General features: G+C 36.9%; 1 protein-coding gene across 9 annotated transcripts in view; it reads right to left on the bottom strand.

Annotated features, from left to right (window-relative positions):
* The window catches only part of NR2C2 (nuclear receptor subfamily 2 group C member 2), a 44,263-nt gene extending 26,027 nt beyond the window's left edge, over positions 1–18,236 (bottom strand). The window contains exons 1-5 of one of the 9 annotated variants that reach the window (XM_064519280.1): positions 17,876–18,236; positions 15,566–15,685; positions 15,052–15,135; positions 13,626–13,725; positions 2,996–3,106 (exon numbers count right to left, since the gene is read on the bottom strand). In XM_064519280.1, coding sequence (XP_064375350.1) covers positions 2,996–3,067 — 72 coding nt within the window. In that variant the 5' untranslated portion in view covers positions 3,068–3,106; positions 13,626–13,725; positions 15,052–15,135; positions 15,566–15,685; positions 17,876–18,236. Of the gene's footprint in view, positions 1–2,995; positions 3,107–13,625; positions 13,726–15,051; positions 15,136–15,565; positions 15,686–17,068; positions 17,088–17,539; positions 17,824–17,875 lie in introns of those variants that run through there. The other 8 variants (XM_026099675.2, XM_026099670.2, XM_026099672.2 and 5 more) reach the window with 8 other exon arrangements.

An 18,236-nucleotide genomic window follows, 5' to 3' on the forward strand; every position in this document is an offset into this window, starting at 1 on the left:
GGCTTGTGAAAAGGGCAGCTCTGGTATCGTTAAAAATAAGGAGATATGGGGGAGAAAACTATTGTAATCTCATTTTACCTTTCAAAAGGAGTTATGTATAGTGGATCCAAAACAAAGTAAGAATGAAATATAATGTTGAAGACTCCTGTATTCCCCACTGATTCTCTCAATTCTCTAAATGAGGAATATATAACATACTGCAGTTGATGATGAATGCCAGGCATATACGCGAGGTATAGTCTGTCTAATCTAATGAAAATAGAGATTTCCTCACAAAGAATTAAAAACAAAATAATAAATATACCTTGGGAAAGATTTCATGAGCTCAAGCTTACTCATTCTGAAAAGCTGAAAATACATTAGCACACTATGAATTGATCTCTGTTTAAAAAAAAAAAAAGTATTCCACATACATCTGAGAGCATTGTAACTGGCCAAAACCAAATGCGCAATATTTAAAGTTATGTTAGTTAATGCTGGTACAAAATTTCCTTGACAAGTAAGATTTGGCAGGTTAATGACTAATCCTGAACAAAAATATACATATCACTATCACTGACATTTTAAAAATGAGGGATTAAAAAAAATTAAAGGACTATTAATGAATTTTGAATAATTATTCTACTACCATCTCAGTAGACGGGTTTTATTTATGAGAATATTTGTTCATGGAAATTCATCCTTCACAAATTAAAATATGATTCTTGAGAATTGCATTTGTTTTGAATATACGCAATTATCATATTTATGTATTTGGCTTACCAGTTAAGACTTAAAACCGTTATTGACAAAAAATGTGAAGTCAACTTAAACACACATTGGTATTTCTGTTAAACTGAGTGTTCTAAATGTCACAATGACAGTATATTTGTTTCCCTAATTTTGATTACCTAGACTTTTTATCTAATTGTCATGTGGGTTTTTTTGTAAAACATGTCTTATAGGAAGTGTAACCGTATGCCAATAATTTTACTAAGTCAGAATGTCTTAAAAAGGACTAGAACTAGCCACAAAAATTAAAAATTGTGAAAATCCTGTGTGCATCATAATATTTCTACAGTAGCAAGCTTCAAGAGGTGCAGGAATTAAATTATAGATATGATGATATTCGTAGACTACAGAAACTCCTCAGGAAAGGCTCATCTTAGCTGCTGTGATTACAAACGTCATGAAACTTGTAGGAAGAAAATGGTACTCAAAGCTGGGGATGAAGCCAGATTTCTTGTGAAGATTAATTTCTGCCTACTGCTAAATTTTGGACAAGACACAGCTCCCAGGGATTCTTTAAAGTCTTGCATCTGCATAAATGTTTCAGTACTTAAGTGCATGAATTCTAATGCAGCTTGCTTCTACAAACATATAACTCCAAAGAAGCTCAAAGGTTAAAAGACAATCCTCACCTCAGTCCCATGCAGAGCTGCTAAGCTCCCCAAAGGTTTCCCTGGAGTCTTCCTTGGCCACCACCATGTTTCATATGGAAGATCTTAGCTAATGGGATAATTCACACTGAAATCTAATCTTGGATTATGACTGACACCACTATGATATTGTCTGCATTTGTTTTAAGGAAGCAGGAATATTCTTTTCTCATCCTAATATTCTCCTTCAGCATGGATTGGTATTTTTTTTTTCAGAAACATCCATGTTATAAGGAGGTAGATTATTTTGCACAACTGAGCAAAAGTTACAATGGAAACACCTACCTTATGAATACTGAAATACTCAGTAAGCTTCAATTATCCATTTTGTGAGAACAAATACCTTACACGGAAATAGCAGGTATGTATTGATACAGTTACTCTACCAAGCAAAACAGAGATTGTGCTACCAGACAACTGAGTCAAAAATGGGAACCTAAACCTTCCATCCAACAGAATCTGGAGAATTAGCAAGTGAAATAATACAGCTGTCAGAGTTTACCATTTGTTGATATCTTAAAGGAATACATCTTAGATGAAATACATAGCTAAATGTTGTTGATACCTGAAGAATATGTCCTTGGGTCCTGTCTATAAAGAATAATCACAGAGACTTCTTTGTAATGTTTCATATATCAGATGTAAACACTGACGATAGACAAAAAAGGCTGGATAGTAAGTGAATGATGTTTAGCTTTGTGAGAAAGACTAATGATGAATGCTATAATTTGAATCTTTAATAATAATGTTACAGAAAAGAATTATATCATGATTCCATTAAGTATAATGGTAATACCAAAATTATTGAAAAAGTGTTTCCAGGGTTGTTCATAGAGGCAGGGTTCTCTTTTATCTCAATGACCCAAGTAACAACCCAACCTGATCAAGACGTATCCCAGGGAGACTTCATCCTGTGGTAGAAGCTGCATTGCAAGGATTGTTCCAAATGCCCTGGAGTAAAAGGTCTCCAGCACAATCTCTGGTGGAAGTAGAGTAGAGTAGGATGGTGGAGAACAAGGTCAAGGAGGGCAAAAGATGAGTATTGCAGGTACTGCAATACCATGGTAACATTAATACCTGGAAAATTTTTATATCATTTGGCACTGCAAAGATTTAGAACTCTCATATATTGATGGTATCTGTATATTATTTATCAGCAATAACAACCCACTATGTAGCATCCCAAACGCTAGTATTAGCTTAAGTAGGCTAGTCTCCCACTGGCTCCTTCTAAATACAAAGGAAAGCAATGCCTTTAGAGACCATCTTAGAACGGAGCTGGTTGACAGTGTCTCTCCATTTGCTATGGGAGAACTAAGGGAGACTTGTACACCTAGGGTAAGTTTAACTTTTGCGAATATTTCCCACTGACTCCATAGTCAATATGATTGTTATATACAGCCAAGTAGTCATCACCAAATACAATCTCAGAGAGGAAAAGAATTTTAGCTTGCACTAAGAAATGATCTGCTCTCACAAAATTTAAGGAAATCTTCCACTGACTTTAGCATGCTTTATATAAAAGTGGAAGGAGAAGAGAAAAATAAAAGTGTACTAGTTAGTCAATGCATTTTTACCTGAATGCGCTGTGGTGAAGCTACAGAGGAATCTGTGGAAATAATCTGGATATGCTGGGAAGGGCTGGTCATCACTGGAGATTCAGATAATGAAGTCTGAACAGTCTGCACCTGTAAATAACCCAAAGAATTTTGATTTGCTGTCACAATCCGAGCACACTTTAAAATACATGTAAACATCAGATGGCCCTAGCGTGGAATCTAAGGTTATTGGAAAGATTTCAGTTGTTAAACCAACTGGGATCTACTTTAAATGAATTATCAGAGCATTGGCTTCTTCAGGAAAAGAATGGATCTGATAGACAACAACAACGCAAAAAATCCCACTAGATAATTATTACTTGTCCCAAACAAAGAACATGCAATTAAACTGTGCGATCTTTCAGTTTATTGAAATGCAAAAATATACTTTTTTCAACTTTCAATTATATATTCAATATTTTTGCTTCTGTAAAAACAAAACAGGCTGTTTATACAATGACACATCATGTTAACTATTTCACCTTTTATTAATTTTAAAATATTTTATGAACAACTTTTCCAATTTCAGGTGGCCCAAATTTAGTTAAGCTTTCTCTAGGACCCTAAAAACGTCCTTAACCCCAGAAACACTTATGGGATGAGAGATAGGAAGTATGTGGACCCTTTCAGCGGATTTTTTCATATCTGACCACACCAGCATTCACTTTGTGTGTCTTGTACATAATTTGATCTATAAGGTCTTCCTGAAGTGTGGTGTCTCTACAGCTTATTTGGAGAAAATGGCAATTTCATTTTGCAAGCAATAGTTAAAACAATTTTAACTGCATTATACTCTTAAGGTAAAAAGTTATTGGTAAGATGGCTGGTTATCTGGATATTTGTGTTTTAGATAGTAGAATAAAATTAGAATTCCAGTTGTTCAATGTGTTCATATCCCCCCAGTTTTTTTTTAAACTAGTAATGTTTGTTGTTTTATTTTCTACCTGACAACGCTGCAGATTTTTTCTGGAACCTATCCTTCAATAGATCGGCAATATATTCAGCACACATTCAGGTATATGTGGTCAATCCCTGTTATTCTCAGTGAGGATTTCACCAGTACAACAGAGACTAAAATTTGGCACCGCAACTGAATACCATTGTTGTTTCTTTGTTCTATTCTATCTCTTTCTAGAGCATCAAACTTGTAATGCAAATTTGGTTCTGAATACCTGGAAAACCTTTAAAAAATGCCACTTGTATAGCCATTTTCAGAGAATAACTGTTAAATTTTAAATTAAACATGCAAGGTTACTATTGGCTTGACAGCCTTTATCTTCTGTTTACAGAAGGGAAATGGCATTGGCAATTTAAATTTATACATACAACTCTACAGATTGTGCTTGTGCATATTCAGACTTTGTGCTTGTTCATCCTCAGCTTTATTGTTCAACTGTTAGTATTAATTGCTTCTTCTTAGTAACTTTAAATGCAGTATTAGATGAGGACACCTGTATTCTAGCCATCACAATCAGCTCATTGGTAAAAAGGTACTGCTTGTCATTCCCCACAGCCACCCCACCTGTTTTTATTAAGCTTAGGATATACTGATGCTTACAAAAAGTGCCTTATTTAGTATTATTTGTTTATTCAGAGATAAACATGAAATGAAGCTAATATATTATGTCAGTGCTTAACATGGAGAAAAAGCTGCAGATATAGATGTGTATGTGTATTTTTTTTCATATTGGTATGTGGGTTTTTGCCCTTTAGTTTTGAACTTGACCACACAGAAATTAGGATTTAACCCAACAAAAATAAAAACAAGGTATGTCAGAATTATCGTGGAAGTGCTTGAAGAACAATGGCTTGTTCAAAAACTTTTTTCTTTTCCATAAAGTAGAGGAAAAAACTAATCCATTCTGCTACTTCTAATACAGGAACTTATTAGAAAAAATTACATATACTTATTTGTGCAGGGCTCTTTAGGGAAAGCTTGTATTTCTGGTGTATTTTACAAGTCAATAATCCATGACATGGCTCCATGCTTTGACTCTTATGAGAAACTTCAAAACAAAAATAATTTAGTTCTAAAATCATACACTGCATATGTTCACCAATACTTCTCCCCTGTCAAAAAATCTTTGAACAATGTTTCATGTACACAAGATACTACTATCTTAGTTTGACAGACTCTGACAAAGGACAAATAATATAATTCTAACTGGTAAATAAATGTTTATACATTAGACAGCACCAACTCCAGAGGCAACATTACCGTGCAGTCAGCAGTGCAACATGGACACTTCTTCAGTCACATTTTTATTGACAGTTATTATACAAAAAGATGGAAAAACACAGTAATATTTAGAAGCCTTCTGACAGCAAATTTTACATATGCAAATTTTAAAATGCTACAATAATAAAAAAGCCAGTTTGTACAGATATTCCATTTTAATGGTAGTAAAATACTGCAATGACGCACTCTATAAAAAGAATGAACAGAATATGGTACCATTATTTTCTTCTATAGTCAGTTTAAGACATAACTATATACTTAAAAACAGCAAGACACAAATAGGCCAGAACTCTGTTCTTTGAAAAAATATTCCAGCCTAGATTCTTATGCAAGTCTGCCTAATGCTAAATGAATACTATTTACATTCTTTTACAGATTTTACATTTTGATGAGTTCAGAATTGTAAATAATCCATGGCACTAATTAAAATATACAAGCTTTGGGTTTTCGTAAGCAAGCCCTAAATACACACTTATATCATCCCACAGTATATACAGAACTGCGTGTAGTGACTGACCGATTAAAATAATTGCATTCTACATGAAAATGCACTCCCTGGAAATCCTCAAGATAACAATTCTAAGGTTTTGGAACTTGTCTTTGAACTCCCTGTCCTGATTAACCTCAAAGAAGAAAGTCAAACACTTACTTTATATGCTTGAGAGTAACAATGCAGTCTGTAATATATGCAGTGATATGTGGCCCAAACCATGAAGCTTACAGGTTGTTTTTACTAAAACCTCTTCTTTCAAACAGTCATGGAATGACTTATTTATCAAAACTTGTTTAGCTGGAAAACAGGCTAGTGTCAATTTAGTCATTATTTAAGCTTGCACAAAAAAAAAAAATCTTAATTTTGTAACCATTTCTTTTTAATGTACAAAAAAGTTAATATGTGATGTAAAGAAAAAAAAAGCAATTTGAATAGCAAGGAAAACTTACTGCACAGTAGCTTTGGGGAAGTGAAGGTGTTAAAATAGAGAGCACTTTTAATGAAGCCATACTGTTCTATGCTCCTATTGCCTGTACCATAAGTAGTCTCATATACTGTAAAAGTAAAATCTAAATTTTAATAGAACAACAGGCTATCTGAAATTATCTTTCACATATGTAACAAAAGTGGACTGATAAATGAGGCAAATTTACAGCGGAGGTATTGAAGTAGTAGTATCTTCTAGTTATTGGATGATACAAGGCTTCCAGTAGTGGAAAACAAGATACCTAGGCAACAAAAAAGAGACTCGTAACATCAAGAGGCTCCTAAAGGACACACTTGATCAATGAGTTTCATAAAGGACACATCTGAACAATGACCTTCTTATTTTCAATGCAAAATCATTATCTAAGCTATTTACCCATTCAAAGGCCTATATTAGAACAAGAAGATCTTAGAAAACTGCTTTCCAATTGTTTCCCCCTTCAATTATAGAATCCTTGGCCTTTATGTGAAGTGTCTTAAAACCCTGTATCACAAAGCACTGGGGACAGCTTTGAAATAGATCTGCTTTCCCTTGTCGTTCAAGGATTTACATAACACATAAAAATCATGCCAGTATATAAATAGTAACTGCACCAAAATGCTTCTGTAAATATTTTGAGGCTGAACAGCCTTTTATTTTTCCTGGGTTTGTGGAGTACCTATTGCAAAGGGGTCTTGTTGTACAACTGGGGTTCCAGATACCATGTTAATATAAATACCAATGTTTTATGCTGTAAGACGTTTTCTCAGTTTTTATAGTATGGACATACATTATCACATAAAGATTGTTTCCACTCATCAACTCCATTCTCCTGTAATATACATGTCATTTCTCATCCTCACCATATGACCAGTCAGCTATTTTAAGTCCAACAGTGATTACTCTAGAAAGCTGGGTAAGTTTGAGACCTGCTGCCATTATATATGATGTGTCATTTTCATGTTCTAATATTCATGCACATATATTACTTAAACTGAAAAACAGAAAATATTTTAGTAAAAATCTTGGCTAAGAGGATATGGTGCACCAACAAATAATATTTTGACTATTTAATGAATGTTTCAGTATGCATCTTATATAATTTATTTTTACACCCTTATTAACACATGCATACTTACTCAGGATGGCAAAGGATTCTGAAATGCAGGACTTACCTTATTTTTCAGTCTTGTCAACTGAATACTCTGTGAAATAATAGCACTTTTAAATTCCTGACCGCTACTGAACATTTGAGGTGTATTTTCCAGACAAAATATACATCCCATTGGTTGATGGCAGAATAACAAGCATGGTAGAAAATCAAATGCAAAAGGGTAAACATTTTTTTTGAAATATACAATTTACAGAAGTGAGGAAAAAATCTGCTGTAATTTTGTTTTACAGCTGAATTTCTACCCCGAACACTGTCACACACCACAAAGGATCAGAATGAATAAACTTATGATGCTTTATTATGGTCCTACCCCAGTCAATTGCACCAATTTTGACTATTTAAGTTTTTTTTTTAAAAAAAAGGAAAGGAAAGAAATAGTAGTCTGAGAATATACAACACTGACTAGATTTTTAAAAGTTCTACCAGAGATTTACCAGTTTGACTTCAGATAGCTTAATTTTTCCTAGAGCATTTATTTAACCTATCTTAATTAGATTCCCAAATAAACTGAATCAAAGTATTCTGAACTCAAATGGTTTGTAAGTACTCATTCCAGGAAGACAATACGCTTTAGCTTTATATTTGGTTTACTTACAGGATTACATACAACATTAACTATTCTAATTTGTTGTACAGAAGAAACAGCACACCATGAAAACTGTATCACATGTTTAAAGCAACTGCTATGGAAGCTGTATATGCTATATGCAAAAACCTAGTCCTCTGAAGTGAATTACAGTAAGTTTATGCAATTCTAAAAATTATTAAAAAAAAAAAAAGAGTCAGATACACTTTAATCAGTCAACTTACTGCAAGTCTTTCAAGAGATGATAAAAGAAACAAAATAGGCCTTAAATCACAGAAAACTTCAGTGGACCACATTTTACACAGATTTAATCAACAATGATTTAAAAGTAACCACTAATATTGTGACTTGGAGTTACTCAGAAAATAATATATGTAATGCAAAAGAAAGATCCCCCCTCCAGTTCCCTACACAAAACATAACAAATACACGTATTTTAAGAGAGAGGGGAAAAATAATTTGCTTTAATACACTTAGCATTGTTTGATTCCTTGAGTTCCCTAGCTGTACACTGCACAGACTCTAGTACTTACAGTGTCAAATCCTTCCTGCGGCCTTATTTACATTTTTCCTCAGAAAACCTCTGAGGCCAAAACAATCCAAGAGGAATGTCGAGGTCACTTTTAGTCAGATCACAGATATCTGCATCCAGTCTCCATTACTGAGGATTCCAGTCACAGAAAGCAGCCAGAATTGTTTCAAAATGCCCTCTCTGTGACCCTGCTCCTGTGAAGGTCAAGTGCACTATCATTCCCTGTAACCAAGGAAGCAGAATCGACGTGTTCCTGCTGTTTTGCCAGCTGCTGAAGGAGTTTGTCTAATAATATGATTAATTTCATCTGGGGAAGATGTACCTAGGTTATAAAGCTCCCCCCTTCCCCTGTTCTCTGCCGTTAAGCCCCTCAGCCTGCTCTTTCTCTGTGAACTGTAAAACAGCAAAATGAAATCTGAGAAAAGAGTTTGCCCAGATCTTGAATTATTTCCCTATCAGTAAAATGGATAAGAAAAACCACCATGTTCCCTGTGGAGCATCTTTAGCCTTGCAGTTCATTAAGCTAATGTATTTAAAGGAACATGGGCCTCTCTGAACTAGTATGGGCCTGTCACATGTGAAGTAGTGTAATCAGTCTTACTACATTTAAGAATTAATACATTAAGTTCATGATGCATGTGTGATTCATTAGTTTAAATTCCCTGACAAAATATTCAGATGAGCCTGCAGTGAAAGCTGATAAATGGATGAAACCACAGAATTTTTACACAAGAGACATTTCGAAATATTTAGAAAGAGGGAGTTATTTTTTAGTTACGTTACCTGAAGTTTTGGGAAAAATAACTATATCCTTGAAAAGTTTTAAGATAGCGAACTTGAATGCAGTGGGCCTTATGCAACAAATGCATGACCTAGGTATCTTTAAGGAGCACTGGTCTTTTATTTCAACTTTAAGGAATCCCAGCCTTAGAACTGAAGTTTGCTCCCTATTGCAGTACAGCTCTTTTCATGACAGAAAAGAAAATTACCTTCTGTAGCCATCCCAAAATAATATCTATTAATAATTACTGTACTTACAGCAGAGTATTTACAGCACAGGTACAATGTAAATGTTAAGTCAACTAATTATGATCCAGTCTGGGGAAAGTATTATAACTAAAAACTTAAACATGCGAGAAAACCCAATGAACTTTTAGTTGGGTTATCATTGTGCTTATTATCTGACACCACAATTAACGACCTTGCTACACTAGGCCTCTGTTTGGCTAATTCGTTCAGGAAAGAGTTATTCAGCTAGGTTTATGATATATGATTACCAGCTGTCTTTGTCAGAACAAAAATTGAATCCCGAGTATAGTAATACTTTATCACTACATAACCCTCTGTTCAAAAGCAAACTTGCCACCTGTAAAGTTGACAATAGCTGTATTGCGAAGACGAGGTGGAGTCCTTGGGAGACTCAAGCAGAAATTACATAAAGACACATAGTAAGAAAAAAGTAGACCAGAAGTTGCTTGTTTTCTGAACCAAAAGATGAGTTTGCAAATCAAAATTTGAAATAAAATACAAAACCAATCAACTATATTGTAGCTTGTCTATTGTAGTTAACAGCTTGGTCGCAACTGCCTAGCTCCCACAAAAAAATCTCAAATACATGAGTGAGAAATATAAAATATACAAAATGTATCTTTAACTAAACGAAATGTTAGATTTTTAGGTCCTGATATTTTCCTTTTGATGGAACCTTCTCAAGCACTACATGCTGCACAGTTACAAAGGCTTTCATTCTTAATTTTATTTGATACCAAGCATACTATCACATATGTAATGGAGCAGAATTAGCATTTTATACCCTTAGAGTTTCTGATATTCTAATATTAACATTCTTAGGGAGCAATGTTTGCAAGAATATATATTATATTAAACATGACAGAGGGCCTCTTAATGAGAAGATTTTGAAATTATTGGAGCTGTAGTAATTTTCAAAGGAAAACACTATTCAGAAATGGGTTCAAGCAGTTATTCTACTTAGAATGTTTTTTTTAATTGTATGTATTACTTATTGAAAATGTCACTTTAAGAATGGCTGTGACCTCTCTTGCATGTCTTTGCAGAAGACTGCGATCATATCTGGTACTGAAATTTTTGCTAATGTATATAGAGATTATGGAATTCAGTCTGCATCAACTAGGGTGTGGGGGGACAACATTAACTTTTCTTCTGAAAGAAAAAGCAATCAATATTAAAAGGTAACTTTAGGACTTAAGAAAACCTGATATTTCTCAATGTAATTTTTAGATCCACAGAAATAACCAACCCAATCTAGTTCTGATTAAAAACTGTTTCTGCTTAACTACGGTGTGATTCCCTTAAAAGTCCACGAGGACACAAGTGATATTTTCATTTTAGGACCAACAGTGCAAGCTCTAGTTATAAATATGCAGATTGAGAGAACAAAACAATTTCATGAGGCATGCCAAAAGTACTTCTGGAATCCCACTGGAAGATAGTGTTGAAGCTGAAGACAACTGGCATGCTATGGCATGGAAAACTGCCTGCTTTGGACCAGTCAGCAGAGGACTTCATTCACCTGGACTCTCAAACCAACAATTATCACTAGCAGTAATTTCATACACTGAAGTTAAAAAAATAAGAATAATTCATTCATAATTATTTGCAGTAAATGTCACAGAAGAGCTGCACAAGTCTCAGGAATTATATGAATGTACTTGGAAATGTACATCTCTACTGCCAAAACACTGCCTGTGTTTTGCATCAGTAACCTAAAAATAAGCAGTTGGCAATTAAGTGCATTTTTAAGGCTGGTACAATTAAACCTGTCTTCTTCTGTTTCATTTATATCATTACATATATATTAATTATATGATTGTACTTTTTTTGCAATTTTTTCAGTGAAGTAACTCTACATTTTAGTCACAATGATGTTACAAGTTTCTCATACATATGTGTGCATGTGCTTGTGTAACGCGGGTAGTTTGAAACCAATCGTCTCTAGACACTTTATGATTGTTACATCCTTTAAAATAAAGAAGATTCCTTCATAGTCCTATGGCCAAGATGCATACGAAACTGACTTGCCCATAGTGTTTTATTTACATACACATCTATATGTATGTAGGTGTGTGTTTGCATGAATGTATGTATATATCTAATAGCAAATGTATTTATTAATTGAATCTTCAATATTTTCTATATTTTATTTCTAGACTACCACATTGAATATGAAAGCATTATTTGAGGAAATATATACATTAAAGGAATAAATCAATAGGTAGCATAGTTAATTATTTTTATTCCAAATATAATTATTAATTTGAGAAGGCTCACCATCAAAATTCCATCTTGAAATTCAACCAGAAATGAGAAAATGGCCACTGATAATAATAATAGAAGAATATAAATGGCCTTGTTTTCCCCTTCTTTTAATTCTTACACCAAAGTGAAAACTGTTAATTCAGTCAGAACAGCAGTGTTTCTATTCTCATCTTTCAGCCCACTGTGCTTCATGAGAACTTACACCTATATTGCTGATCTGTCCAGCCTGAAGTACTAGTTTATGGATGACATAACATGTCAGAGACATCTGAAGAGTCAAGAAAATACTGTATGTGGCAAAGATATCCAATATTTTTGCCCATGGCAAAACAGACTTTCAGAAAGGCCCAAGGTTTTGCAAGGTTCTTTTCAGAGCACTGAGGGAACTGAAAGCAACTAAGATGCCTCAGGGGTGCAGCTGGCACAAGGGAGATCCCAGCAAGCATAGGGCTAACAGTCATCTCCCGTGACTCTCGCCCTGTAGCCTCTGACAGAGAAAGAGGAGGACTGCACTGGGAATATTCTGTGGCTGTCACGGAACAGAAAGGGGATGGAACTAACAACTGCTGAAAGTTCTTCCTAGTCCACTAACATCACAGCTGATCTGGGTAGGAGACAATACCCTTTATTCCTCCTTATAGCGACAGCTCTATTTAAAAAACTTTGTTTTAAAAACTGTAGGGCACAGCACAGGGAATACATTTTCGCTTCATAACCAAATATATCTTTCTTAAACCATATGCAAATTAAATCTAAATCGGTGCTGGAACTGAACCTGAACCACTGATACATTGCATATTGATAGTACCAAAAAAATACTTGAGAAAAGCAACATCAGTAATTTTTGCATGAAGACTAAAATATTATTTATACTTTCCGAAAGCTACTCAGGATGAGGAGGAATTGTTGAACTTCCCTCTTAATCCACTAGCTGCTATATGTTCTCCAGTCTCATGAACCATAAGTAAAGTCAGCTGCAGACACTAAAAATGGAACTCTCTCACCCAGTCTGCTCAGAAAGATACAGTTGGAGAAAGGCAACAAAAATTTGCTGAAAAGCAAAAGCAGTGAAGCCATCTGAAACCATTACAGGGACAACTTCAGGAAGTCCTTAAAAAAAGAATAAGCACAAGAAAAGTAACACTGGACAATGCTCAGTAACACTTGTGATACATTCATGGAAAACAAACCTGACAAACTGTTGCTTATGAAAGAAAAACCATGTATGGCCTACTTGCATGACAGTCTGAGTTCGTGCTTGGTATCGCAGCTCTCAATAAACCCATGCACAACGTAACATGGCAATTATGTTGAAAAATTGATGCAGCTGTAGCTAAACATGCCAGTATTTACACGAAATGATCCTGTTTGCAACTGATCTCTCAACAGTCATAACTTAAAATTCAGGATATGATTAATGACTCCTTCTCTCCTTCCATTTAATTTCCCTTGCTGAAAAATATTTTGAAAAATTCTCTCATTTTCAAGGCCAATGACAAGTTTTTATGCTACATTTTCTCCAAGAAACAGTGAGTACAAATAAAGAATTTTAGCATACTTCAAGAAAATTAGTCATGTATCTAGCTGTATTAAAAACTGTATCTGACTAAAAATACAAGTAGTAGGCATCCAGCCATTCATTAAGAAAGAGTTCAAAGTTTAAAGGTAACATTGTCACAACATCAATTAATTCTTAGTAAGACAATGCTGCTTTCAACTGTTTTTCCATGAGCAAAGTTCTCATGGTGTTATGCAGCAAAGAGGCATATAGTTTAAGGAGCAGTTGAATACTATAAAGAGATGAAGCCCTCTATTTACCCACCGGCCAGGAAGAAATCACAGAGCTTCATACACTCTTGGGATGGAGCGATCTCTCCAGTGGCAAGATACAACCATCACACTATGTTAGCACGGTGCATTTCCTGCACGAGGAATTACAAACGTCACATATTTTATGTGCCTTAAATGTGATTATAGCACTCAAGTTCTACCAAAATAGTATAAGGTCTGCCACTATTTTCATTATTATTATTATTTTTTTATTTCCAAGCTTTCCTGGAAATGTTTTTTAAAAGAATGCAACTTGCCATATTGATACCTCAACTAGCAAATTAGAGTGAAAATCTGCTTGTCAGTTTTCAGTGTGAAATTTTAGTTATTATTTTTTGAAACTACTCCTTAGATGCTATTTCCAGCATATCTGGTAGCCCATTTGTCCAGATTATGGTTCAATCATTGTAATTATAGATTTTAAAACTAGCATTTTTATTAATAAATTGCTGTAAATAAAGAATTTGTAATCCATTTCTGAAAATATAACAACACAAAGATTTACTTCACTTATACAACTCTTTCATGAACCCAACAAATTTTTTGATAACAAGGTGTAATCTCAGTTAAATAGGTCAAAAAATTGCATGAACTGATGTCTGAAAATTGGCATTGTCTTCAGAGATCTCATAATCTACTTGGCCTTCATTTAGAAAAATCCTTTAATCACATGTTCATATGGTAAATCATAGCAACTTTGAAGAATATTACATGAAATATAAATTTAAAATAAACAAACAAAAATCCTAACTTATTTTTTTGACTAACGCTTTCAAACTGAAGGAGATAAATGGGTTACCTTCTATGGCCAAAATCATCTGCAGTTTCAGTGCTGATGAGTTGATTTAGACATTTTAGCCTTGAGCATCCAAGCTTCAGTGAATATACATCAAGATATCATTTAACATCACTTTAAGTACGTTTTGTGCTCTTTATCTCATAAGTGTAGGCAGAAGATATTAAATTTGATTTAAATTAATCAACCTATTGTAAATTCAATATATTTGATAAGTAACACAGGTAGCTTCAAACATTGTTCTGGATTTACATGACGACTTGAGAGAAGAGCAGAAACCTTTGATAACCCAAATAATCAAATGAATGATCAAATGATCAGATATTTTGTTATATGAGTTTTTTTTATATTATAGCAACCCATAATACAGACAAGTTTCCTTGCAGTTCATGGGTGAATTTCCTGCTTACATCCCTAATATGGAGGCCGCCAGAATGAAGTATGGTGAACAAACCATATATCGGTTGCATTGGTTTCTTATTTCCCTGAGTGTAAAGGAATTGCTGTTCTATAAAGATTTTCTACTCCGTTTATGATTAATTGTAAACAGCAAGAATGTAACAGTATACTTTTCCTTTCAAAAGCTCGTATGCCAAGCATTGTGGCATCATCTGTCACTCACCTCAGCCACCTGCTGTGTCTCCACTACCTGCTGAGCCAGCACCTCCATATTGGTTGCCATGGTGAAGCAAGATCATTAGAGAATCTGTTTGAAAAGATGCCAGCAACTTCCATCAGGCACAAAAATTATTTTTTTCTTATTATTAAAGAAATCTTTGATATGACCTTATGAGAATTTACAATCCTGCTTGACTACCTGACAAATAAGAAAATAAGCCATGTATGTGTTACTGTGCACACACACATATATGTATATATACACACATCTACATGTACCATATGTGCCTATATGGAAGCATGGTTTCCAAAAAACTGAGTTCTACTACTACAGGCATGTACTTATTCTTTATAAAACCTCCCATTTAATATTTTGACACTATTATTTAAAGTTGGCAATAAGAGCTGTGAATTTCCTAAATTAAAAAGGACTAATTTGAATTTCAACTACTAATACAGTTTCTGGAATTCACAGATTTCAAAGATGATTGCTTAACTCAGGAGAAAAGAAACCTTACCGATAAACTGCTTCTATAATTTGTGCTTGACAAGGAAATAACTATCCGAGAAAGGTGTTTGAACAAGTTCTTGAGTCATTTTGTCAAGCTGCCACGATCATTCATATTCTTACATCAATCCTGCATGATAAGGGAAATAGACTATCATACATAAAATTTATTTTTTATTATCTGAAGTATCTGTTATATTATAATGTGATATTATTATCACTCTGAGGGGAAAACACTGCAGAACTGATTTCTTCTATTATGAGTGTCTGCACCTTTAGCTTTTTACTCTCTTCAGAGGTAAAGAAAAGAAAGAAAGAAGAAACAGGAAGAAACGTTTCCGATATCTTTTTAGTGGTCCTTATTATGGCTGTGTTTCCCCAAGTCTAGGGTAAACTTAATTACAATTTCAAATTTGCAGATTAGTTTTGAATTGTGACTTCCTCATTACTGAGCTAGCGTTCAGCTCCTGGCCCACGTGTATTGAAAATGCATTCCTGAATGCTGGTACACTTGATATTTCATTGAAAATCTGCTGATACATACAAAGCAACCATTTCACACAAATTAAAAAAAATACTACCAGCAACAGCAAAACAAGTATCAGAAAGATGCATGCATGTCGCCAGCACCAATCCCCATCTCCACAGACAACTTTTACAAAACAAACATTGTTGAAAATGTCCAAATTCATTAGGTTAAAAAATTTAAATCACATTGTGGTAAATGCAATGTGAAAATGATTTTGTGTAAGTCAATGGAAAACTAGAAAACTATCTGTAATAATGTGTAACAAAAGTTGAGACACATTCTCTGTGGAAATCATATTTATACTAATTTCTCAATAATTTTCATTTCTTTAGTGCATTCAACTTGCCCAGTAAGTTTATGAAACATTTCCACCAGGCCCATTTAATATTGCAGCTTGTGGACAGTTTGTCAGTCATTCAGTAATACCTTGTTATTATTTCCTCTTGTTTTTAAACTCTTTTTCTAAGTTAACAAGACAGACTACAGTATGCTCATTACACATTGTTTGCTCAGTGCTTTAAGATGAAAGAAGCCCTGAATATGAGATATTTTGCTCATAAGAATGCCTGGAGCACCAGGAAAATATTTTCAATTTAATAAATACATTTAAGGTTCCAATAAGCATAAAGTGCACTGAACAATTCACAGATGCACCCTATATAGTTTTCACACCGATGAAACAAGACTTATGCATAAAACCATAAAATATGTAAAGGAACTAGGAACACCCCAGCAGCAATGGGTACGACAGAAAATCACAAGGCAGAGCTCCAAGAGCAGCGCCGGCACCTCAGGCCTGCTCTAAGCCCCACGCCGCCCGGCCCGACTGCGCCCTCACAACAGCCTCCTTCCCGCCGCGCTCGCGCACCGCCGCCCATTGGCTGCTGCGCTCGCGCGCCCCTTCGGCGCAACGGACACCGCGCGCAGCCCGTTACTGGAGCGCCCCCACGCCCCTCTTTCCCGCCTCCTGTTCCAACCAATGACCTCATCGAAGACGCAGGACTCCCACACTCGCCATCGATTGGCCGAGCGGACTGCCAATCCGGGCGGTGGCTCCGCCTCTCGAGCAAGAGGAAAACACCCGAGGGACGCGACCAAGCACAAGATGGCGGCGCTGGCGGGCGGCCAAGTCCCAGGCGGGGCTGCTCCTGCCGCCATTAGGCCCCCCTCCCCCCTCCACTCCGGTATACGCTTATGTCAGGCTCTGAGAGGCCCGGGCTTGGTATTGAGGAAGCGGTCGGTAAGATGGCGGCGGTCTCAGCCCCGTATGCAAAGTACCCGCCGCCCCCTCCCCTCCGCCCTCCCGGTGGCAAAGGTAAAAGGGTCGGGTTCAAGCCGCCGCCTCCGCCCGCTCAGACTCCATCTTCCCTCTCTGTGTTTGTGTCCCGAGTTCATCATCGCCGCCGCTGGATCCCTGCTCCCCCAGCGACCCCCCGGACAGCAAGCTAATCTCACCGAGACCGGACCGGTTCCGACCTCAGGCGGCCCGCATCCCAGCCCAGCGGCTCCGCAACGGGGCTCCCGCACCGGATCGGTCCAGCTCCTCACAACGACCCTCTCTCCGGGAACTGCAGGCCAGCCCAGACTATGGCCGGCTCTCGCTTACCAGCAACTTACCGGAGCCTTACAATCCCCCCTCCCCTTCAGCGGAACGTTACCCCTCCCCTTTACCGCTCGCGGTGCTGTCCCAGACCTGGTCCCGATGCCACCTCCTGCTGCCCCCCTCCCCCTTCCTGGCCCCAACGAAACAATCCCCTTCGGGCCGTTTCAATTTTAAAAAACGATTTTTACCTCAGGAATTGGCGCCAAACGTGCCCTGGCGGTGACCCTGACCCGGGCCCAGCCGGGCCGGTGCTGGGCGACGGTGCCCGGCGGCAGCCCTCCCTCCCCCCGTGAAGGCGGCGGCGGTGACGGGGTTAACGGGGTCCGCGGGGGGAAAGGGGGGCCGGGTCTGTATTACGGGGCCGTTCGGGGGCGGGTGGGGGGCCTTTTGTTTTGTTTCTTTGCCGTGCCCCCATGAAAGGTCAGAGTTCGTGACCCCGCCCGCCGCTGCCGCCGCCTCCGAGCGTTTCCCCGCTTCCTCTTCCCGGCACCACGGCGGCCGCGGCCCCCTCCATCCCCCTCGCGGGGCGGGGCGGGGCCGGGGGCGGGG

Source organism: Dromaius novaehollandiae, chromosome 12 (genome assembly GCF_036370855.1).
Source record: "Dromaius novaehollandiae isolate bDroNov1 chromosome 12, bDroNov1.hap1, whole genome shotgun sequence".
Classification (NCBI taxonomy): domain Eukaryota; kingdom Metazoa; phylum Chordata; class Aves; order Casuariiformes; family Dromaiidae; genus Dromaius; species Dromaius novaehollandiae.